Source organism: Podarcis filfolensis (genome assembly GCF_964270895.1).
Source record: "Podarcis filfolensis genome assembly, chromosome: 14".
Classification (NCBI taxonomy): Eukaryota; Metazoa; Chordata; class Lepidosauria; order Squamata; family Lacertidae; genus Podarcis; species Podarcis filfolensis.
The window spans coordinates 19,901,675-19,925,690 of NC_139616.1; the positions used below are offsets into that span (position 1 = coordinate 19,901,675).

The 24,016-nt window shown below is 46.4% G+C and overlaps 1 protein-coding gene across 4 annotated transcripts in view; it reads left to right on the top strand.

The window, feature by feature from the left end:
• The first annotated feature begins 802 nt into the window (after positions 1-802).
• The window catches only part of PCSK6 (proprotein convertase subtilisin/kexin type 6), a 102,656-nt gene continuing 79,442 nt past the window's right edge, over positions 803-24,016 (top strand). For 2 of the 4 annotated variants that reach the window (XR_014541637.1, XM_083586398.1), the window contains exon 1: positions 7,278-7,921. Coding sequence is in view for 1 of the 4 variants with exons in the window: in XM_083586398.1 (XP_083442524.1) it covers positions 7,751-7,921 (171 nt within the window). In the remaining 3 variants the exon portion in view is untranslated. Of the gene's footprint in view, positions 912-2,095; positions 2,245-7,277; positions 7,922-24,016 lie in introns of those variants that run through there. The other 2 variants (XM_083586400.1, XM_083586399.1) reach the window with 2 other exon arrangements.

Genomic DNA, 24,016 nt, shown 5'->3' on the forward strand with positions numbered 1-24,016 from the left:
CCTCAGCCAGTCCCCACCTGCCCACTTCCTTACTTACAACCAGTCCAGGCTGTGGCTTAGATGGTCCACCTCCTTGTCGTTGGTCACAGTGTTGCCCTTGGAGAGCTCAGCAGGGAGAAGGATGGAGACAAACCCAGAATTCACTAGCTCCACCAGCCATGTGCACTGGTGCTGGTGTTGGCCTCCCTGACTTTTTTCCTATTCTTCCCAATGGGCGCCAGTTTCCACTGGTGGGAACTGTAATCCAACAACATCTAGAAGTCACAATATCAGCTACTCTGGGTGTTCCAGACAAGGACTTAAAATGGCAAATAGGTTGGTAACACAAATTGGCAACTGGCATGTTTTTGCAATGCTGCATTTTCCACAGAAAGGGAAAATCTGGATTCAATTTGAGTAGGGAAGAAAGATAGGCTGGCATTTTGATGCTAACAATGTTGTGTTGACACTGTGGCTGCCTCTACACCAGGCATTTAAAGCACATGCCTTCCCCCAAAGAATCATGGAGATTGTAATTTACCCCTCACAGAGCTGCAATTCCCAGCACCCTCAACAAACTGCAGTTCCCAGAATTCTTTGCAGGAAGGCATGTGCTTTAAATGCATGGTGTGTACACAGCCTTTGAAAACTCTGCATTCATAAAGAGCAGCAATCCTCCAATAAACATTTATTTGAAAGCACCCTTTCCCTTCTTTGCTATTGCAGAAGAACCTCAGATTGCCATACTGGCTGACCCTAAGAATCTCTGCATACCATTGGCTGAACTGCTCTGACCTCCCAGAAGGACCAGGCAAGACAGGGTGTCCTGGGAAAGGAAGGCTGAAGAAGAATATAAGGGAGCATTTGAAAAAAGGAGAAGGAAAACTGGAAAAGGAACAGAGGAGAGCTGCAGAAGGAAAGGAGCTTCAGAGGTAAAGAAAGCTCAAATTCTTGCAGATATGAACTCTTTCACCTTGCCAATTTTTGCGTCCCCTCCTCCCCTCTGGAGAAGTATTTGAAGTGGTTTTTCCTTACCCTTAATTGCTTGGCTCACAAATTTCATTGAACTGTTTGCATCACACAGTGTGCCTCTAGCTTTGAATTGAAACATTCATGCAGGAAAGGTTACTATGATAAATATTCATTTCATGATTGCATCCACTGCCTGGGCTGGAACTCTGGATCCAGTTCGGGGCTGGCATCAACACCTGGCGCCCCAGGGCTCCTGTAGCCCTGACAGGGTCCACTGCTGAAGCCCCAGATGTAGGGACATCTGTTTACCTCCTGCCCCAACTAGCACTCTGAGAAGCATCAAGCAGCTGTATTTAGCCACACATATCCCACCATGTCCCAACCTGGCAATACTCTGGGACATGATGGGACATTAAAAGGTTGGCTAGACCCAGCTGCCTAACCAGTGCTCTCTGGAGGGCTGTCATGGCAGCCAGATAAACCCAACAGAACACACTGAAAGAAGAGGTGGCTCATCTGAGGACGCTTTGACCAGAATCTGCCCAAACCTGGAGCCCTCCCTGGCCTAGTTTGAGGAGATTTGAAATAATAACTAACTACTAACTAGCAGCAGATCTCCAGGGTTTCAGACAGCTGTCATTCCCAGCCCTACCTGAAGATGCTAGGAATTGACCCTGGGGCCCTCAGCATCCCTAAAGCAAAGCATCCCTACCAGTCCTTGGTACATAGGAGCCTATGAAGTCAGGCTACATCTAGTTCAGTACTGTACTGTTTACACTGCATGACGCTGGCTCTCCAGCTTTTCAGGCAGGGGACATTCCCAGCCCTACGTCAAGATGTCAGGGATTGAACCTCCGCATGCAAAGCAGATGCTCTACCTCTGAGCTAAGACACTTTCCTCAGGGCCCAGTACCTTAAAGAGAGCAGAAAAAGACAACATTAGCTTCCATGACCTTTGGTTGTATAAAGCAACCTTTTGTTGCTTGCTATTCCTTCCCTGATTGCACCATCCCAGCAATTATGACACCTTTCTTCCCTAACCAGGAAATGGTCCTTTGTGTGATGCATCATCAGAGGGTCCTAGTCAGGCAGCAAATCAGACTCAGGACATCAATAAAACAACAGCCTTTCCCTTTGATGGCATGTTGGTATAATACATCAGTGGAGCAATGGGTTGCCCCGATTATGTATCGGCGCCATCCATCATTGGCGGAGGAGAACCTCTGAGAATGTATTATTCCTGGCACATCATCATCATTCGATAAACAGAAGCACCATGAGCTAAGAGCCACTGTAAGTTCGCAGGCAAGACAAATATCTGCTCCTTAATGGTCCATTCAGGGAAATCGTAGCTCAAATGCGATGAATTTGTATGGGTTATTCTCTGCTGATTTTGCTGTAGCTGGAGGGGCTGCATATGGAACCAGGGGCCATCTGCAAGAGTGAGGGGTGGGTGGGGAGAAGCACATTTCTGTGATGGGAGTTGGCCTCTCCCAAACACACACAGGGTTGAGATTGCTCAGCTGCTTGTGACCATGGCAGCACTCAACCCGGTGAAAACAGCCTTAAAACAAGGACGGGCTAAAATCCTTAGCAGAATATAGAAGCTGAGCTTTTATTTAAAATTCACTCACCCATTTCTAAGCCTTAAAGCAGTGCAGAAAAATGTAAATGTGTGTATGCCCTCTGAATACATACGTACTGAATTCTACCTATTGGTAAATGTTTATTTCCATGCAAAAAGCTTTATGATGAGCCTTAAAGGCAGAGTTAAGAGGGTTTATTTGGTGTTGGTGGTTGGTTGGTTTAGAATTCCACTCTTCCGCTGAAAACAGAAAGGATTTCAAAGTGTTTCACTGCTGCTGGATTAAAAAGACCCAAAAGGAACACAGGAAGCTGCCTTATTCTGAGTCAGAGTAATGGTCCATCTAGCTCAGTATTGTGTACACTGACTGCCAGTGGCTCTTTGGGGTTTTCAGACAAGGGACACTCTCAGCCCTGCCAGATATGGAACCTGGGACCTTTAGCATACTAAGCCATTCAACAATGAGCCGCAACCCTTCCCCCAAACCAGTGAATTAGTAAACTCATAGAAACAACTGAAGCTGCCTATATACTGAGTCAGACTCTTGTTCCATCTAGCCCAGTACTGTCTTCACTGACTGGAAGCAGCTTTCAAGGGTTTCAGTCTCTCGCTGCCTGAAGATGCCGGGGACTGAAATGGGTAGAGTTGAGAAACAACTATAATACACACACATCCTGCTATTATGTACAGGATAGAAGCTTAAATTTGGGGTCCCCTCCAAGCCAATGCCAAGGTTTTGCAGTGCTTTTGCAGAGTTTTGCGGCCAATAATACCTTGTGTTTTTAATAATAATAATAAATTTTATTTATACCCCGCCCTCCCCAGCCGAGACCAGGCTCAGGGTGGCTAACACCAAATGTATAATACATTAAAAACACAAAATCAAATGATTAGTTTAAAATACTATTCAAATCACATTTAAAACCAGAATAAAATTAATTGGGAATCCATGAATCATAACCATAGGGGTAAGGAATTAAAAGTTCACCATGCCCGGCCACTTGTGTTGAGCCAAGGAGGCCACTTACATACAGGGTCCCATAGAAAGAAGGGGGTCAGACTGTGCCCGGACCAAAGGCCTGGCGGAACAGCTCCGCCTTGCAGGCCCTGCAGCATCCCCTAAACTGAGCAATTGATACATCAACCCTGGGGGTCATAGGTAACACCCCAAAAAAACAACCTTCTCCAATTCACCTTAAACCGGGGCCAAAGTTTTGCAAAAACCCACATTTTGCAGTGTCCTCCAAACTTAGAAATCAGTACTCAAATTGGGGATTTGTAGTTACTGAAGCTGAATAGGCAGTGCTTCAGAGTACATGGCAGAGCCAGATGTTGAAAACTGATAAGCTTTGGATAGGTGTTGCAAACCATAATCTGTTCTTAAAGGCCCATCTGCACAGGTGAGAGAGAGAGATGTCACACCATCAACTTAGCATCCCAATCAACATACTGTACAACTGTTGCTTTGTTTTCCAGGCAGTGAGGCATTTCCTCTTTATAATCACAGCCACTCATCAAGAGTAAACTTTCCTTTTAAAATGATAAAAGAGACAATGGTCTCCTGCCCTAGACCTGACCCCAAGCCAATCATGTTTTTTTAAGCAAAGGTCAGTGTCCTTTTTTTACAGCAAGGTGCTCGATTCTAGATGTTCTTAGATAAAAGAGTTCTGGTTACAGGTAGGTAGCTGTGTTCGTCTGCCGTAGTCGAAACAAAATTTTAAAAATCCTTCCAGTAGCACCTTAGAGACCAACTAAGTTTGTTACTGGTATGAGCTTTCGTGTATCTGAAGAAGTGTGCATGCACACAAAAGCTCATACCAACAACAAACTTAGTTGGTCTCTAAGGTGCTACTGGAAGGCATTTTTTTATTTTGTTTAGATAAGAGAGTAATCCATGGACAAGGGAGGGGAATCCTCAAGCCCATGAACACTCCCCGGGAGAGATCCCTCGCTGGCCCAACTTTTAATTTTCCTTGAATGTTTTTGCCTGGCCAGAATGTGTCCTTGAACTCTGATTATGTATCCTGTTAGATGCATGGGAACTACAGAGGGTGTGTGTGTGTGTGTGTGTGTGTGTGTGTGTGTGTGTGTAGAAACTAGCCTACTGTGCAAAGGTAAAATTTGCATTCATTGCTCCGCCTACTTTTGTCTCTGGCTCCACCCAGCACTGATGTGTGGCCCTTGGAATATGAATGCAGCCCTTGGGCTGAAAAATATTCCACAGCACTGGTCTCAAGGGTGGCCCAGTCCATTTTGCCACCTGCTGCTGTGCCTCGCCTCCCACTTTGGCTGCCGCCAGAATGACCCCCTTGCTGAAACTTGGTGAAAGGGGGTGCTCCACAAGGCCTTGGTCTCATTGCATTCTGCAAGGCCTTGGCAATGTTGTGTGCCAGAATGTCCCCCCTCCCTTTACTGAAACTTGGTGATGACGGAAGCAGTGGGATGGGCGAACGCCTCCGCTTGCACTTCCACTACCTGAGGCAGCTGCTTCACCCTGCCTCATGGGTGGGCCGGCTCTGCCTGGTCTATGCTGACTGGCAGTGACTCTCTAGGATTTCAGACAGGGGGACATTCCCAGCCCTACCTGGAGATGCTGAGAATTGAACATGGGACCTTCTGCATGCAAAGCAGATGCTCTGGCCCTGAGCTATGCTTATCATCTAAGATTGTACAGTGGTACCTCGGGTTACATATGCTTCAGGTTACAGACTCCGCTAACCCAGAAATAGTGCTTCAGGTTAAGAACTTTGCTTCAGGATGAGAACAGAAATTGTGCGGCAGCAGCAGGAGGCCACATTAGCTAAAGTGGTGCTTTAGGTTAAGAACAGTTTCGGGTTAAGAACGGACCTCCGGAACGAATTAAGTACTTAGCCTGAGGTACCACTGTATATTTATGCACATTTACTTGGTAGCAAGCCCCGTTGAACTGACTGGGCCTTACTTTTGACTATTCCATTTTTAATGTTCTGTTGAAAGCCGCCCAGAGTGGCTGGGGAAACCCAGCCAGATGGGTGGGGTAGAAATAATAAATTATTATTATTATTATTATTATTATTATTATTATTATTATTATTGACATAGTTTTATGGTGTGAAGATTAGGGGACTGTGTTTGCCTGTGACGGTTATGGTGAATGCCACTAATTTGTTTAGCAGCCTTTCCTAAGCTGGTGCCCTCCAGATGTTTTGGACTACAACTACCATCTGCCCTGACCAGCATAGCTATACTGGCCAAGACAGATGGGAGTTGTAGTTCAAAGCAGAGGGTACCGACTTTGGGAAGGCTCGATTGGAGGCAAAGTGGATATGTTTTAAGTAATTCTGGAATGCCAAAGAGAACATGACCACTGGAAATGCTTTTTCTTTATTGTAATTATGCAATGTAAGTCAGATGTAGTGCACAATATTTATTTATTTATTATTGTGATTATAAAAGTTATTTCTGACCTCTCTCCTTTGGTAATTATTTCACCATTTGTTGAATGAATTTTTGCACCCAGTTCTTATTTTCACTTGATCCTTCCCCAAATTATAGAATTTTAGAGCTGAAGGCAACCTCGGAGGTCTAGTCCAACCCCTTGCTTAATGAGGGATCTGCAATGCAGGATGTAACTACAACTGCCCTTGGCAGATGGCTGTTTAGCCTTTGCTTAATTATCTCCAATGAAGGAGAGCCAGCCACTGCCCACAGCAGTCTGTCCCACTGCTGAACACCTCTGTTAGGAAGATTCTCCCAACAATTTTTAAAAAAATATATTCCACCCCCTGCAATTTCTGCCTGTTGATTTCTAGCCCTGTCCTCTGGAGGAACAGACAAGTTTGCTCTATCTTCTGTGTGACATGGCATACAGAAAAAAATGTAACTCTTAGTCAAAGGTATACTGCTTCTGTGTCTGAAGGTTTTGCTTTATTATCCTGGTTCATGGTCATTGATAGGTCTATAATGAGTTTTGCTTTTCCCCTCCCCATCCAACAGAGACTATGAATTCCCTGGGGCAGAGCCTGGCATTTCTGAGCAACAAGCCTTAAACTCAAATTTAGACACTTGAGGGTATTTGCTTTGTTTCACAACTACTTATTTAAGCATATAAGTGACCGAGTAAAACACATTAACTCCTGTGGATGCTGTCATATTAAAACTGAGTTTAAATGTACTTATAAATTGATAAAAAGGTATGTGAACATGCTTTCTCAAATCAGCTAGGACTCTCTGGATTATTGAGAGGGCCTGGTAGTCACTGATAGTTTTACCTTCCTTGAATTTGTCTCATTCCCTTCTAAGTCCACCCAAATTGGGAGCCAGCACTTCACTCCGAGGAGCCGAACTCCATGTTTTACGCTGTGTTGAGTACTTTCTTGTCTCTCTACCAATATCCAGCTTCACTGGAAGACCTGGGTTATAGAAGAGGAAAAAGATTTTCCCCTATCCAGTTTCCTCACACCATGCATAGTTTTATGCAGCTCAATCATGTTTTTCCCTTTTTTCTGAGCTCAGAAAACCCCCAAACCTTTTCTCACAGGGAATTAACTCCCTTGTGGATCTGGATTGCCTTTTTGGGCACCTTGTGGATCTGGGTTGCCTTTTGGGGCACCTTGTGTAATATTTGTGGGTCCGATGACAAAACACCCTGAAATTGGAAGTTTTGTGAAGAAGCTTTATTCAGTGCGGCCTCGAAGACCTGCTAAAACGCAAAACCAAAAGCCTAAGCAGCGGCCCAGATCATGTGACCCAGGAGGGGGTGACCAGGAACGACTGATTTGAACCCCATGCGATCCGCTTTCGCTCGGTTTAGACGGCCAAACCAGTTCTTCCGACTGGGAGGCGGCAGCAACAGCTCCCAAACTCTCCCACTGTTCCAACAGCGACAAGCTAAAGAAGAGCGCGCGAGGAAGGGCTTCGGCGGCTCGCAGATCCGGGATCGCCTCCCCCCGGCGGCGGGCTTGCCAATCTCGGCTTCTGCTGCGCCGCCGGGATCCCGAGCGGATCCTTCCCCGCCTCCATCTCTCCGTCCGCCCCATCCTCCCCCCCCCGGTGCCCGGCTGCGCCCGCCTCAAAAAGGCTGAGCTCCCCCCACTGGCCGGCTGAGGCAGGCGGGGGCCTGTCTGCGATTCGCTCGCGCCGGCTTCGGAGCGGGCGTCTGTGCGCGCCGTCGCCGCCAGCGGCTCTCTCGCTGCGCCTCTCCCCGCGCGCAAAGAGCCCTGCGCCGCCGCCACCATGCGCGCCTTCGGGGCTTGCCTGCTCCTCCTCCTGCTGGCGGCGCTGCCCGCTTGGCCGGCCCGGCGCCCCCGGACCGTCTATACCAACCACTGGGCTGTGCGGGTGCTGGGGGGCCCCGACGAGGCGCATCGGCTGGCCTCCGCTTACGGCTACCTGAACCTCGGACAGGTGAGAGAGGCAAAACTTTTCTTTCCTTCCATTCGCTGTTCTGGAACGCGAGGATCCTGCACGAGCGGATCCCGAGTGTGGGGGGTGGGTAGGTGCCGGGGATGATTTTTTTTTGGGGTGCTCCAAGCTGTTCCCCGTCTATAGTTTCGTAGCAGCGCTGCTCCCCAGAAGGAACTTCCCGTGCGCCCCCGAAGGAACTTTCGGTCCAGTTTTTGGCACCGCTTTGCCGCCGTCTTCCCGCTGGAACAAACCCAGGAAAGGTGCAGTGTCCACGGTGCCGGTCCGGTTTAAGGCAAGCATCGCTTCTGGATCGAAGGGGGTTCGGTAGAAAAACCCGCACGCGCGCGTGCAAGTGGAAATCAGGAGCCTTGCCGCACCTTTCAGACTAGCACGTTTAAGGTGCAAGCCTGTACGTGTCTGCTCGACAGTAAGCCCACATGGAGTTCACTGGGACTTCAGGCAAATGAGCATATTAAAGTATTAAAAGCCGGCTTCCTTACATGCAAACTGGGCTCCAGGCGATGAAAGCCAGGAGGACAACGACCCAGTGAAACCAGTGGAATTCTTAGCAGGTTCCCGGGTTAAGTACTTAATAGATCCCTGCCAGTTTCTGTGGAAGAGTGAAATCTGAGCATATTCTTAGCTCTCTCTTGGAAACGAATGGGGCTTTAAAAGTGCTGAACTTCAACTGGGTGAGTGCCCTAAGAAAATTGTGGCAGATGTTTTCAGGGGCTGGAGTCCAGTTTTGCAGATGTGTGGTCTGTGTAGGTCTCTCTCTCCTCTCTCTCTCTCCTCTCTCGCCCCAGCTTTATTTGGTCCCCATGTTTTTGGGACTTTCACCCCCAGTCGTCCCCAGCCAGCATGGCAGTGGTGAGAGATGATGAGAGTTGTAGTCCAACAACATCTGGGGATCCGAGGTTGGGGAAGACTGCCGTAACCTATGAAAATGTACATCACAACCTATGTGTGAGTCATTAAAAAAAAATGCCACAGATTCTTTGCTAGGACTGAATCTCTGGGTTTTAAAATATACAACTACAAAGTGCATAAGACTGGTTCTTTTCAGAATGGAGGTTTGTCAGGTCTTTGGGAAGATGCTAGATGCTTGAAAGGTAGAATCCCAGCGTTAAAGGTTGTATGTCATTTGGGAGAAGGGCGAGCTACAAGTTGCGGAGACAGATCAAGCTTTTACGCTTTTACATAGGGAGCTGCCTTATCAGACCATTGCTCCAGCTCTCCCAGTGTTGGCTAGTCTTGAACAGCACTGCCCTTCGAGCTCTCAGGCATACAGGCCTTTAATTTGATCATGTACCTGGCATTGCTAAGGGTTGAACCCAGGGCAACCTGGCTTCTTCTTAAGTAGGAAGTTTTAAAAGTCCAGGCAGTGTTTCTGTGTTCGATGCTGGCAATTTGCTGCTGCTGGTTCTGTGGAGGTGGATCCTGGATCGGTGGGAGCCAACAGGAGTTTTCTTCTTCCCAGCATGACCTCTCCCCTTCCCCACCATCTGCATTCTCTGTAGTCATTCCAGTGACACCCCCTACTCAGCCTCAAATCCCTCTCACTCATTAAATCCATCATGGCTCTCCCAGGCTATTGTTCTTCCAGATTCTTTCTTTCTTTCTTTCTTTCTTTCTTTCTTTCTTTCTTTCTTTCTTTCTTTCTTTCTTCAGTCTCCAGAGCTTCTTAGGCTGTGCATAATCCATACATTTAAAGCTTACCTGTCCCGAAGAAGGGAACTGTAGTTTATTCAGATGGGAGTTGTAGCTCTGTGAGTTGTTACCTACAGTTCCTGGGATTCTTTGACTGTATGTGTGTTTTAAATGTGTTATAAATGTACGGAGAGTATTCAGTAGCCTTCCTTCCCCATCCCAATCCCCACCAATTAATTTTCAGCTCAACCCCAACTTTTGCTGAATGGTTCCATCCAACCGGCTCTAGTTGACACATGATAGCAGATGGACCCAAAAGGTAATTAGTCAGCTAAAGCATGACAGAAAACATCTGAGGCGGACTCCGAGGGGAACTGCCAAGTGGAAATGAATCAATATTTAATTTTTGCACAGCAAAATGCACCCTTATCAATTTAATACCGTTTATAAAGCTCTTTTATATATTTCTTCCCCAACTGCTGTACGTAAGACTAATCAATTTTTCTGTGGGTGTTGGATTTTTTTAAGGGTTGGGGTGTGTGACAGTGGAAGTTGGGGGAGCGGAGAAGGATTGCTATAAAGATGGAAATGTTTATATTGAGATCACTGCCAAGATTTTTTCATATTTTTTTATTTTTTTGGTAATTGCTTGAACTTTATACTATCTTTGCAGATTTTAATAACAACTCTGCTTGGGGAATTTTTAATTTTTGTTATTTTTAGGTATGCGGGTCATTTAGCGAAGGTGGCAAAAGAACCAGCATGGGACTCATAAAACACACCCGTTGGTGTTTCTTAATTGATTCTGTGAATGTCAGGAAGGGGGCAGAATATCAACAGAAAGCACAAGGGAGCTCTGATTAATGGCTCTCTCTGCGTGTGTTCGTGTGTGGTGTGTGTGTGTGTGTGTGTGTAAGTAAGAGAGTGAGATCAAGATCACAATAAGGACAGTGAAACAACCCAGTTGTGACACACTGGAATGTTTAGGTGGCCCCACTCTGAATTCTTTGCATTTCCAGTTTTCATCCAAACTAAGCCAAGTTTCTAGCTCTCTTGCTGTTGTATTTTAAAGCATCTTGAAATCCAGTGAAAACCAGGGAGGAAACACAACAACAACATAAAACCCATTATTATTATTATTATTATTATTATTATCATCATCATCATCATCATCATCATCATCATTATCTCAGTTCTCTTGATTTTTAAGACCAGAATAGGAAGCCAATTTCTCCCCAGATGTTTTTGGGCTACAATGCCCATAATCTTTGACCACTGAGCATTCTGGCTGGGCCTCAGTTTTACCCATGGACGGCCATCTGTCCAGATTTTAATTTGCTCTGAACTAATTTTAAGATGTATTTTAATTAATTGATCACCTGTTTTTATGTTCTTATGTTGTTTGTATACTGTGTTAGCTTTATGATGTTAGCCGCCCTGAGCCCGGCTCTGGCCAGGGAGGGCAGGGTACAAATAAAAATGTATTATTAATATTATTGGAGGCAAACAACATCCAGAAGGGCCACAGGTTCCCCATCTCTGCTGTAGGACCTTGGTCAGGAACTAGTAAAACCAAATGGTCACGTTGATAAGAAGTGGGAGGAGAATGGGCCAAAACTATATGATGCCACTACATATGTTTACATACACGTACATGCAACCTGCCAGCGAAGCATCACCTGCATTCTCCAAATAATGTTTTCTCCTGTTGGTCAGATTTGGTCCAGAGGCTGTCAGCTGCTGACCTCCAGTGGAGGAGACTGTGTGAAGTGGCATAGAAGAGGGGGAGGGAACCCAGTCCTCCCAGTAGCTGAAAACCTGATCCAGCCTTATGGCTTGAGGAACCTCAGTCCCAAGGGCCAAGTGTGGCTCCTAGGCCTCTCTGCTAACCATTGTTCTTACTGGCCCAGTTTTGCACCCTCCTTGAATGTTTTTGCCTGGCTGGAGGAATAGGGAGCTGAGTGTGTGTAGAAGCTCACCTACTGCATAAAGTAAATTCACATTTGTTGCTTCATCCATTTTTGCCAGCAGCCCCCACCTGCCACTGCCATGTGGCCCCCAGAAGGCTGCATGGAAGAGGATGTGGTTTTCAGGTTGCAAATGATTCCCCACTCCCGAGTTGCCGTTTAGTGGGGGAGCAGCCATTGGCACGTGCTTCCTACAGCATATGCCATTCAGGCAGGAGTAGCGAGTGGTGAAATGGCACCACCCACCCACGTGGCCATGTAGAAATGACCTTTCCTTTCTGGGAGTTTGCCAGTGGGTATGTAGAGAGGCCTCCACCCACCTGAAAAATACTTCGCTCTAGAGTCTCGTCATGGCTATATCGCCATTTCTCTTGGGAAGATGATCTCACAAGATGATGGAGCAGCAGATTGAATCAGTGTAACTTCCTGCATTGGTAAAAATTCTGGGCTGATGTCTCACCCTCCAGGAGATATGAAAACTGTGAAGCATCACAGGGTGGGAGCCCTGCATGCTGCTGGCCAAGGCAGCCCATTGCTGGGGGTGGGAGAAGAGAGAGAGAGTGAATACCCCCATAAATAAGAACATAAGAATACACGAGCATAAGAGGAGCCTGTTGGATCAGGCCAATATCCCCTCTAGTCCAGCATCCTGTTCTCACAGTGGCCCACTAGATGCTTGTGGGAAACCTGCAAGCAAAACCTGAGCATGAGAGCCCTTTCCTCTCGTATTGTTTCCAGACAGGCGTGCCCAGTTGGGCCCAACCGTGGAGGCAGTGCATAGCCATCATGGCTAGTGGCCACTGATAACCTTAGTCCTTCATGAATTTGTCCAGTTCTCTTTTAAAGCCATCCAAATTGCTAGCCATCACTACCTTGTGTAGAAGTGCGTTCCATAGTTTAACTACGCCCTGCTTGAAGAAGTGTTTTTCTTCTATTTATCCTGAATCTTCCTTTTTTTTTTTAAATGATATTTTATTGAAGTTTCAAAAAAAAAAAGTTACATAGGTAATAAGAAAATAGAGGGGAAAAAAACAAAAAATACAAAATACAGAATAGAAAAAAAGAAAAAAAAAAGATTAAAAATAAGTCCATCTTTCAATGTATTGCCTTTCATTTACTTGTTTCCCTGACCTCCTCTCACCTCCCTTTTTTGTATTCCATTTCAAATGATTAATTCAGCAAATCCTTTCCCTCTTTGTTTTTATCTTAGTTCTTTATCTTAACATATTATAGCCTTATATTTTCATCTATTAACAAGCCATTTTTACATACTCCTTTTTAACATTGTTACTAAAACCGCTTCATTTCATTCCGACATCATTTTAACATTCATTAATTTTGCAGTGTTTCTGTAAATAGTCCTTAAATTTCTTCCAGCCTTCTTCCACTGACTCTTCTCCCTGGTCTCGGATTCTGCCAGTCATTTCCGCCAATTCCATATAGTCTATCACTTTCATCTGCCATATTTATCCTGAATCTTCCAGCATTCAGCTTCATTGGGGAGGCTGTGAGTTCCAATGTTATGAGAGAGAGAGAGAGAGAGAGAGAGAGAGAGAGAGAGAGAGAGAAAGGAAGAGAGGAAGGTGAACATAGGAAGCCACTTCACACTGGTCATTCTAGCTCAGTGTCATCTGCACTCATTGGCAGTGGCTCAGAAAAGCGACGTTCTCTGGCTACCTGAAGATGCCAGAGGTTGGACCTGGGACCATTTGCCTGCAAAACACTGACCTACAGCTCTTCCCTGTACATGATGAGACCAGAGTTCTATCTAGCTCACAAAACTACAATTCCCATAGTTCCCTGGGAAGAATGATTGATTGTTAAAACCACTCTGGGAGCTGCAACAGCTCTCAGCGCACTTAACAAAGTCCAGCTCCCAGAATTCTTTGGGGGGGCGCCATGCTTGTTAAAAAGGGACGCGGGTGGTGCTGTGGGTTAAACCACTGAGCCTAGGACTTGCCGATCAGAAGGTCAGTGGTTCAAATCCCTGCGACGGGGTGAGCTCCCGTTGCTCAGTCCCTGCTCCTGCCAACCTAGCAGTTCGAAAGCACGTCAAAGTGCAAGTAGATCAATAGGTACCGCTCCGGCGGGAAGGTAAACGGCGTTTCCGTGCGCTGCTCTGGTTCGCCAGAAGCGGCTTAGTCATGCTGGCCACATGACCCAGAAGCTGTACGCCCGCTCCCTCGGCCAGTAAAGCGAGATGAGCGCCCCAACCCCAGAGTCAGTCACGACTGGACCTAATGGTCAGGGGTCCCCTTTACCCTTTATGCTTCTTAAAAGTGGTACCATAGCATTTTAAATGTAGGGAGTGAATGTGGCCATGCTGCTGTTTTAGAGTTGTGTGCATTCTTTATTAATATTATGGACCTGCTGCTACCTTCTTATTTATGGGGTGTCTTCACTCCCTCGCCTCCCCCATGTGGACAAGGCTATGTGCTACCTCCATTTTTTTGAGGCAGTAGTTAAATTTCTATACCACCCTTCATTTGAGAATCTCAGGGCAGTTTACAATACAAAAACACATACCATACAAAACAAACAAAAACAATACCCCCTCCCACAGCTTAAAAGGCCATAGATTGTTTAATTACGGTAGCTGGGGAGAAAGGGAATGTTTCTGCCTGGTGCCTATAGATATGTGCAGCAGGTGAGCCTCCGTGGGGAGAGCATTTGGCAAGTGGGGAGCCACTGCAGAAAAGGCCCGTTCTCATGTTGACACCCTCCAGACCTTTTGTGGAGGAGGCACATGAAGAAGAGCCTCAGATGAAGAACACAGGGTAATTATATAATTACAGTTTGCTCAAAAAGAGAAAACCCAGCCTGCTCTCTCAAGGGCAGAAGTAAGTTATTATGAACTTGTAATGTATACAGGTTTTCTCAAGGGGTTTGGGGCGGAGCAGGGCGAGGGGAGCTGGGGTTAGCAAATGCATGCGAACGACACACACAAGCAATCAAACAGAGTTTAAAGATAAGCTCTTTTTGTAATTCAAACCATAGCGTCTTGCAGTGTTTCCACATGGAGTGTTATCATCCGTGACGGAAACCAGTAAAGAGCAGGGTGCTTTAATCTAAATAGAATTTTTCTTTGCATCACAAATCTTGTCCCAATAGCAGTAACGGGCAGTGATTTTGGTGCTCTGCAAAAGATTATCTCATCCTTTTGTGCTTGCGTGTCTCAGTGGTCTGCCGTGCCTCCGGACTGACAATTTAGATTGGGCTTTCCCTGAGAAAGCTGGAGGGCAAGGGGGAAACCATTTTTGGCTCATGCTTTCTAGGTAGGGGAAAGTGGAAGTACGGATGAGTCCACAGCCTCTTTCCAGGCTTAAGAAACCGTTGCAGACTTCCACTGGCTGAACTCTGCTTCTGTCAATACATGGGCAGGTTGCAGGATACAGAGGCAGACCATTGATCTACAGTGGTACCTCAGGTTAATTACTTAATTCGTTCCGGAGGTCTGTTCTTAACCTGAAACTGTTCTTGACCTGAAGCACCACTTTAGCTAATGGGGCCTCCTGCTGCCGCTGCGCCGCCGGAGCACGATTTCTGTTCTCATCCTGAAGCAAAGTTCTTAACCTGAGGTACTATTTCTGGGTTAGCGGAGTCTGTAACCTGAAGCGTCTGTAACCTGAAGCGTATGTAACCCGAGGTACCACTGTATTTATCTCAGTAACGGCTATGCTGGCCGGCAGTGGCTGTTCAGGGTTTCAGGCAAGGGGCATCCCCAGTCCTCTTGGAGATGCCAGGTATTGACCTTGGCATGCAAAGTAGATGTTCTGCCACTGAGCTACAGCTGTTCCCCACTACTTCCTAAATCTTTTTCTTATGCCCTTCAGTTGCAAAGAACAAAGTTGGTGGGTTGGGGCCGGTGGGGGCCAGTTATCCTAGCTTATTGCTTTCCTTGTGGGCTCTGCACTCTTCTGCGGTTCACTGCTCCTCTGCCCAGGTGGCACAGTAATTTGTCTTGGTGCTAAAAAGGATCCGTTATAAATTCTTGCTTGTCTTTTAAATTTCAGCCTTGTTCCAGTATAATTAAGCTGGCAGATGTTTGGGTGCTGGAGTGCGAGGGAAGGAAACCAAACCCTGTAAACCACTGTTGGAACCAAAGCTGCCAAAGGGTGGTAGTATATCAATTTTTAAAAATAAAATGGGTATTTCTTGCTGGAAGCTTAAATTGGAGATTTTCCTTAAAAGCCCATCGCAATGGAAGTTTGAGAGCAAGTGTGGCATTGGAGTCAAATGTTGGGCTTCATCTGGGCTTAGATCTCTGCTTACCCATGAAATTCACATAGACTGAGTGGCTCAGTCAGCCTTGCAGTATTTTTGAAAAGATGAAATGAGGGTGGGCAGTCATTCCCATGTCACCCTGAGGCACAATACTATTGTGATTCTTCACAGAGCTTTTTTTTCCAGCTGGAACTCAGTTCCTGCACCTCTTAGGTGGGTGCCATTATAATAATAATAATAATAATTTATTATTTGTACCCCGCCCATCTGGCTGGGTTTCCCCAGCCACTCTGGGCGGCTTCCATAGAAACCAAAAATACACTAAAATATCACAGATTAAAAACTTCCCTGAACAGGGCTGCCTTAAGATGTCTTCTGAATGTCAGGTAGTTATTTATCGCTTTGACATCTGATGGGAGGGCGTTCCACAGGGCAGGCGCCACTACCGAGAAGGCCCTCTGCCTGGTTCCCTGTAGCTTTGCTTCTCGCAATGAGGGAACCGCCAGAAGGCCCTCGGCGCTGGACCTCAGCATCCAGGCAGAACGATGGGGGTGGAGATGCTCCTTCAGGTATACTGGCCGAGGCCGTTTAGGGCTTTAAAGGTCAACACCAGCACTTTGAATTGTGCTCGGAAACCATTGCCATTCTAAGAGAACAAGGGAGGTGTTCATGAGGAATTCCGGCACCTCTTTTTGCCTAACTTGTTGGCCTGCTCCAGAATTTACCCAACAATATATTTAGACCAGAGTGCTCCAAACTTGGGTCTCCAGCTGTTTTTGCACTACAACCCCCATCATCCCTGACCACTGGTCCTGCTAGCTAGGGATGATGGGAGTTGTAGTACAACAACAGCTGCAGACCCAAGTTTGGGAAACCCTGATTTAGACTATGCCATGTGCCTCTAGTCCATTGTGTGTTTTGCTTGCTCCAGAATCCTGTTTGGAACTCCACTGTTTGCCTTTGACCTAACTGGGCAGGTGAATATCCCTCAGGCTTGCATTTACCATCATGACTGGAAGCCATAGGTGACCAGGAGTTGCATGCAGGTGCATGAGCAAGATGGTTGAGTGAGTCAACCTGGCACTCTCCTAATGTTTTGGGCTACATCTCCCACCCGTCTAAGCCACTGTGACCACTGAGTTGGTGCAAGCTGGTCTAGTGACACTTGCACTTCTTTCATTTGTGGGTGACTCATGCTTGAGTGAGCCTGGCAGGCACCTGCATGTTTAGGGGAGTGGCTCCTATATCAGGTTGAGGGTGGGGTGTGAGAGGCAGAGGAGGACCAAGGCCAAGGCAACCTGCAGCTAGCACAAGAAGCAGCTGCAGTGGAGTCTGCTAGTTACTCAGACCAGCAAGCGAGGCAACATTTACTCCATACGTTCAAACCACTATTGTACCACTTAAACAGCCATGGCTTCCCCCAAAGAATTCTGGTAGCTGTAGTTTGTTAAAGGTGCTGAGAGCTGTTAGGAGGCCCCATTCCTCTCACAGAGCTACAGTTTCCAGAGTTCCTGGGAAGAGGGACTGACTGTTAAATCACTCTGGGAATTGTAGCTGTGTGACGGGAATGAAGGTCTCCTGACAACTCTCAACACCTTAAAAAAAACTATGGCTCCCAGAATTCTTCAGGGAAGCCTGTTCAAAGTGGTAAGGTAAAGGTAAAGGTACCCCTGCCCGTACGGGCCAGCCGTGTCCGACTCTAAGGTTGTGCGCCCATCTCACTTAAGAGGCCAGGGGCCAGCGCTGTCCGGAGACACTTCCGGGTCACGTGGCCAGCGTGACGAAGCTGCTCTGGCGAGCCAGCACCAGCGCAGCACACGGAAACGCCGTTTACCTTCCCGCTATAAAGCGGTACCTATTTATCTACTTGCACTTAGGGGTGCTTTCGAACTGCTAGGTGGGCAGGAGCTGGGACCGAAAGACAGGAGCTCACCCCGCCATGGGGATTCGAACCGCCGACCATACGATCGGCAAGTCCTAGGCACTGAGGTTTTACCCACAGCGCCACCCGCGTCCCCGTTCAAAGTGGTATTGGTGCTTTAATGTGTGAATGTGGTCCAAGTCAGACTCAGAAGCTGTCTAAAGTCGTCTTACCTGTTTTTGGAATGCTGAGGTCCAGTATGGCATAGTGTAGGGCACCGGACTAGGAGCAGGGAGATGAGGGTTCAAATCCTTGTTCAGCCATTTAGATCTCTGGATAGTCTTGGGCCAGCCACTATCTCTCAGCCTAATTTACCTTGGGTGGGCGTAAGGATAAAATGGGGAGTTGGAGAACCATGTAATGCCACCTTGAGCTTCTTGGGGGAAAGGTTTGGTATAAAGGTAAAAATAACCCTGGCTTGGGCCCAGGCTGCCTAAAAGAACGTATCTCTTGAAATGCTAAGATCCTCAGGTGAGTCTGGGTGCTGGGATCCTCAGGTGAGCATCTTATCTGGGTCCCGTTAACATCAGAAGCATGGTTGGTGGTAACACAAAAGAGACCCTTTTACTGCAGCTGCTTCCATATAGCAGAATTCCCTCCCAAGAGATTTTAGATTGGCTCCTTCTTTGCTGTTCTTCCGCCAGCAGGCCAAGACCTTCCTCTTCAGTCAGGCCTTTGAAAACGAAGGTGCAGATGATTCTGATCACTGATGGGCTGCTGTCAGGGCAAACTTCTTTTAGTGGCTGGTTCTAAACGTGTTCTGATGTATCCTAATTGTTGTTCTTAACTGCTTTGTTTGTCTTAACTTTGCATTTTATAATGTTGTTTTTAAATGTTGTAAGCTGCCCTGAATCTCAGCTTTGGAGGAAGGTGGGATATAAATTCTACTACTACTAATAATAAAAAACAATAAGGTGTTGTGTACCAAATCCACATCTTATTCACTTTAGGTCCTAGGTTCAGGACCTGATGTGGGCTTGAGGCCTGAAAACCGCCTAGCAGGCACAGGTGAGGAAGCTTTCACCTTTGGCGCTAAGCCCCACAACCGGACGTTGCTCCAGTACCAGAGAAGGTACTTCCTGTCTCTTGGCCATTCTTGCTTCTGCAGCCTCCGCTGTCAACAATATGTGGAAGTGCCCCAACCCATAGACCATCCTTCTCCATTATGACTTCTTTTGAGCTCAGCTGGTCCGTGATGCATAACGTCTTTGGTCCAATTTCACTAAATAGTGATGAATGGTTCCTTCAGTGCCTGGCAGTTAACACTTAGTCGGATGGAATTGGCATGGCCCCATTGCCATGGCAACCGAGCGAGCCGTACCCTTCATGTGCAAATGGTGGCATTGCAAGGCAAAAATAACACTTTCTCATTGTTTTGAGACTTGCTTGCTGCAGACGTAAACACCCAGAGCTGAGTGGTGCCAATCTGGGGCTTTGTGACAACAAAGCAGAAATATGCAAAAGAAGGCTAAAAAAACAAGAACAAAACAGGACTTTTGCGCTTCAGGAAAACAATAAAACCTACATTGGTTTGAGTTAAAAGCCTAATTGGTGCATGGACTTCTGTCATAACAGCGTAGCATTATTCATCACTTTTGCAAATGGATATTAACATTGCTGATTGCTTCTGTTGCTAGCTAATACTTTCAGGCCCTTGGAAGAATGCAGATGAAAATCTAGCGTGCTGTACCTTCTGATAGCTGCCTGTTTCTGAACTATGCTTGGCACCTGGCTTCAGAGTGCCACTGATGCTGCTGGGAAAGCAGAAGCACAGGAGCTCTCTGCCCAGTGTTTCCTTCCATCACTAAATGTATGGGACAAATTGCCACTTTTCCAATGGCTGGGCTGGCCATACAGGAATTGGACAGTCATCCTCTGGATTTTGTGGGGCCCCAGCTCCCCTCTTCCCTGATCACGAAACAAACAAAAAATGTTTGCAATGTGATCATTGCTTATCTCAAATGGTGAAGACTGCTCTTAGCCTCTACAATTCATCAGGGATCTTAATAGGGCTGGAAAAGTCCCTTTCCTGAGATCTTGGACAGCTACTTCAAGCCAGAATAAGAAAATTTTATTCTCAGTTAGGTCTATGGAACTTGCAGTCCCACAACCTCTGTTGGGTCACAGGTGCCCCTTTCCACGGCTAGATGTACCCAGCTTCATATGTGTTCAAAAACTGTTTCCAAAAACCAACTAAATGTATCTAAATTCTTATGGCTCTAATCTTTGTGCATTGGATGGGTATGCTTCTGTGCACTTTAATAATATCAGATTTCGTATGGCGTTTGCAAAAGCCTGTGATAATTAGGGATGAGCTAATTAATTTTGGTTTCTTGCAGTTTCTCATTTTTCCACTATTAAGTTTGATTCTCCACATTTCTGCATCAGTTTGCTTAATAAAAAAAGATGTCATGAAAATTCATCAGCCTTTTAGTGTGAATTTAATGTGAATAATAGCCACATTCTTACATGCGATTATATGTAATGTACAATTTTTGTGTGGAGCAATTTCCCCTAGTATCATTCTTGCATGTTATTTTCGGGAGTGTGTGTGTGTGTGTGTATATATATATATATATATATGTATATATGTATCTGTGTGTGTATATATATATATATGTGTGTGTGTGTGTGTGTGTATATATATATATATATATATATATATATATATATATATGGATTTGAGAACACACACACACACATATATATATGAATGAATATATGACATCTGGGAAGAAGGATTGATAAACCACTCTGGTAATTCCACCCTGTAACAATTCTCAGCACCCTTAACAAGGTACAGCTCCTAGGATTCTTTGGCTGAAGCCATGACTGTTTAAAGTGGTACCATAGTGCTTTAAATATATGGTGCAGATGTGGCCCTATTGATAAAGCTACATAGAGCCTTGCACGCAGAAAGTTGCATGTTCAATCCCCAACATCTCTAGGTGGGATTTGGTAAGACTACAGTGAAACCTTGGTTGTCGAACATAATCCGTTCTGGAAGACCGCTCAACTTCCAAGACATTCAACAACCGAGGCTCAAAGGGTGGTCGGCAAAGTTAATGGAGAAAATTGAGAAATGCCTGTTCGACTTCCGAGGTGCGTTCGAAAACGGAAGCATTTACTTATGAGCTTTCGGTGTTTGGATTCTGAAACATTTGGCAACCGAGATGTTCGAAAACCGAGGTTTCACTGTATCTGAAAAACTAGAGCATACCCTCCAACACTTCTCTGATTAAAATAGGGATGTCCTAAAGGAAAAGCGAGACATTCCAGGATCAGATAAAAAACTGGGATAGCTTCTGTAAATCCAGTATCATCCCTGGATAACAGAGACACTTGGAGGGTCTGCTAGAGAGCTGCTGTGGAGCAGACAACAGTGAACTACAGAGACAAATAATTTGACTAGGTATAGGACAGCTTGTTGTTTAATATCTGAGCAGGGAACAGACAGGAGAGGTCCAAGATCACACCATGAGTTCCATGGCTAAGCAGAGATTGGAACTTTGGTCTCCCAGATCAGGGCCTAGTCCAGTGCTCTAACCACTACACCATCACATTCTGGGGCACATTCCAGCCAGGTAAAAGCACTTGAAAAGAGTGCAAATCAGAGCCAATGAAGGATGTGGGCAGAAAAATTTCAAGAGCCACAGAGAGAGGCCTGAAGGGCCACATTCGGGCCCACGGTTTCTCACACCTGATTGTAAGATAGGGGACATTCCAGAGGAGGTCAAGGAAGAAGCTTCCTAGACAGATTTTGGAAGTGAATCTTGCTATTCAAACTGGGATAACTTCCCAGATACGTCTTCCTGGACCGGCAAGAAATCTTCCTTGGAAGATTTCATCTGCTCACTAGGCCAAGAGAAGACATCCTTTGCCTGAAGGAAACTACATTTCCATAGCTTAACTTGGTTTCTCTTTTTTTTCTTTTTCTTTTTCGTTTTGGCCTTGGATTCCTTTCCCTCTTCTGCCCCAACAGCTGCTTGTTTTCTTCTGCTCTTTCGCTAGTGGTGCATTTCAAACCTTGCGTTTAGATTTTACAAATGACAAACACAGGGGACTGCGTAGCTCTTCGCGGGTGGCGGGGAATGTGAGTGCTTCCTTTGCCTTGCTTGTTTATGAATTTAATTTATACTAAAAATGAAGACCCCAGGGGTTGCAGATTAGAAATAGATTTAGAGGTTAGAACTAAATGAACATAATAAAGACTGGAAAATGTAAACTCTTAACAGCAGGGGGGAGGGGGAGAATACTGCAGGAAAGTGAAAAAATGACTACCCAGCAATGAGGATTGGAGATAGATGCTGGAGAGAGATGCATTTGAATTGCAAACATCTGACGTAGTTTGGTCAGATATTTAATGCAGTTTGCACATGCACACGCAAATTGTAATATCTGTATCGGGATGGCGAGCCCAGTTGTGTCCAAGGTTGTGAGAGGGGGGCATCAAAGGCCTGTTACTATTTCTGCAGTGGGGTCTGTGTCTTTAACATCCTAGAGCCATCCCATCAGTGTGAAAGGGGACCTTTTTAGCCACCCTGAGTTCCAAAGCTAAGCATTTCGGAACACTGAAAACACAGAGGCTTCAGTTTTAAGAAAATGGTGTGCAAGTTCTGTTATGTACCGTGGAAAACACAGCTTAAAAGGTAAAGGTAAAGGTACCCCTGCCCGTACGGGCCAGTCGTGACCGACTCTGGGGTTGCGCGCCCATCTCACTTAAGAGGCTGGGGGCCAGCGCTGTCCGGAGACACTTCTGGGTCACGTGGCCAGCGTGACGAAGCTGCTCTGGCGAGCCTGCACCAGCGCAGGGCACGGAAACGCCATTACCTTCCCGCTATAAAGCGGTACCTATTTATCTACTTGCACTTAAGAGTGCTTTTGAACTGCTAGGTGGGCAGGAGCTGGGACCAAATGATGGGAGCTCACCCCGCCTCGGGGATTCGAACCGCCGACCATACGATCGGCAAGTCCTAGGCGCTGAGGTTTTACCCACAGTGCCACCTGTTGTGGGTAACTCCAAAAGAGTCACTCCAAAAGAGGATAAGGGAGCACTCCATATCGTTTGCCCATGTATGTGCATAGGAAACAGCTGAAAGATGACATGTGGATCAATGCATCGATAATAATAATAATTTTATACAGTGGTACCTCGGGTTACGAACTTAATTGTTCCGGAGGTCCGTTCTTAACCCAAAACCATTCATAACCTGAGGCATGCTTTCGCTATTAGGGCCTCCTGCTGCCTGCGCACGATTTCCGTTCTCATCCTGGGGCAAGGTTTGCAACCCGGAGCAATTACTTCCGGGTTAGCGAAGTTTGTAACCCGAAGCGTTTGTAACCTGAGGTACCACTGTAATGGTAAGCATACTGTATAATCTTAGAAGGGATGTGGGCAAGATTGTGAGATCTTGATGGAATCCCAGTGGGGCAGCAGAAACTAGGCTCACTCCCACTGCTGCTGCCACAATGAGGAGTAGTTTTGGTGCCTTTCAGCAAGACCCCACGAAATTTCGCAGAACTCTGCACAAGATCTTGCAGGACTCTGGGAGTTCTTGTTGCCGCTTCACTTTCTGCTGTTGCTACCAGCAACTCTGGACTCCACACTGCAACATCTATTTCCGTGTTCTGGTGAAATCTTGCAGGAACCTGGAAGCCGCCGCCACTTCTCCCTTAACGGAGGGGGCGCTATTGGAACCCGGAAGCTGCAGCACTGAACCGTTTTGGATGGGCCACCCCTGGGTGTGGATGTGATTATCGTGAAAGGACCCTGCTCTTCTGAATTTGCCAGCATTCCGCTGGGTGAGCCCTGGAGTTGCTCTCATGTGCTCTGAGGTTTCCCAAGCTGTACCAGCGGAGCAAGGTGCTGCTTGTTTCCAGAGCACTCTCACTATTGCAAAGAGATCGGAGTGCTCCAAAAGCAGGGAGGAGCACTTCAGTCCACTGTGATGTTTCCAGGGATGGCTGTGGAAACATCAGACCAAATCAGAGCACCTTGTTTCTGGGCTGCTTTAATCCGTTTGCAAAGTGAAAAGAGGGTTAGAGGTTCCCCTTTCAGTGCCAGTTTTGCCACTGGTAAAAGGTGAGGTGATGGCGGTGCTGGGCTGGGAAGAGAGCCCTTTAAAAGTTTTTTTGTCCCTCTGATCTGCTTCTGGGGCTTGGGGTTATTTTTTTCTATTCCTGAGAAGTTTGAAAGGGTGGGGTGGACCTTGAAAGGCTTTCCATAAGTCCATGCTAGAGCTCTAGATCTGAGTGGGGATGATAGGGGAAGGTAGTCTCTGTGTGCCTATGTGCTCTGTGTGTGGCAAGCTTGTGGTCTGAATAGCATGCAGC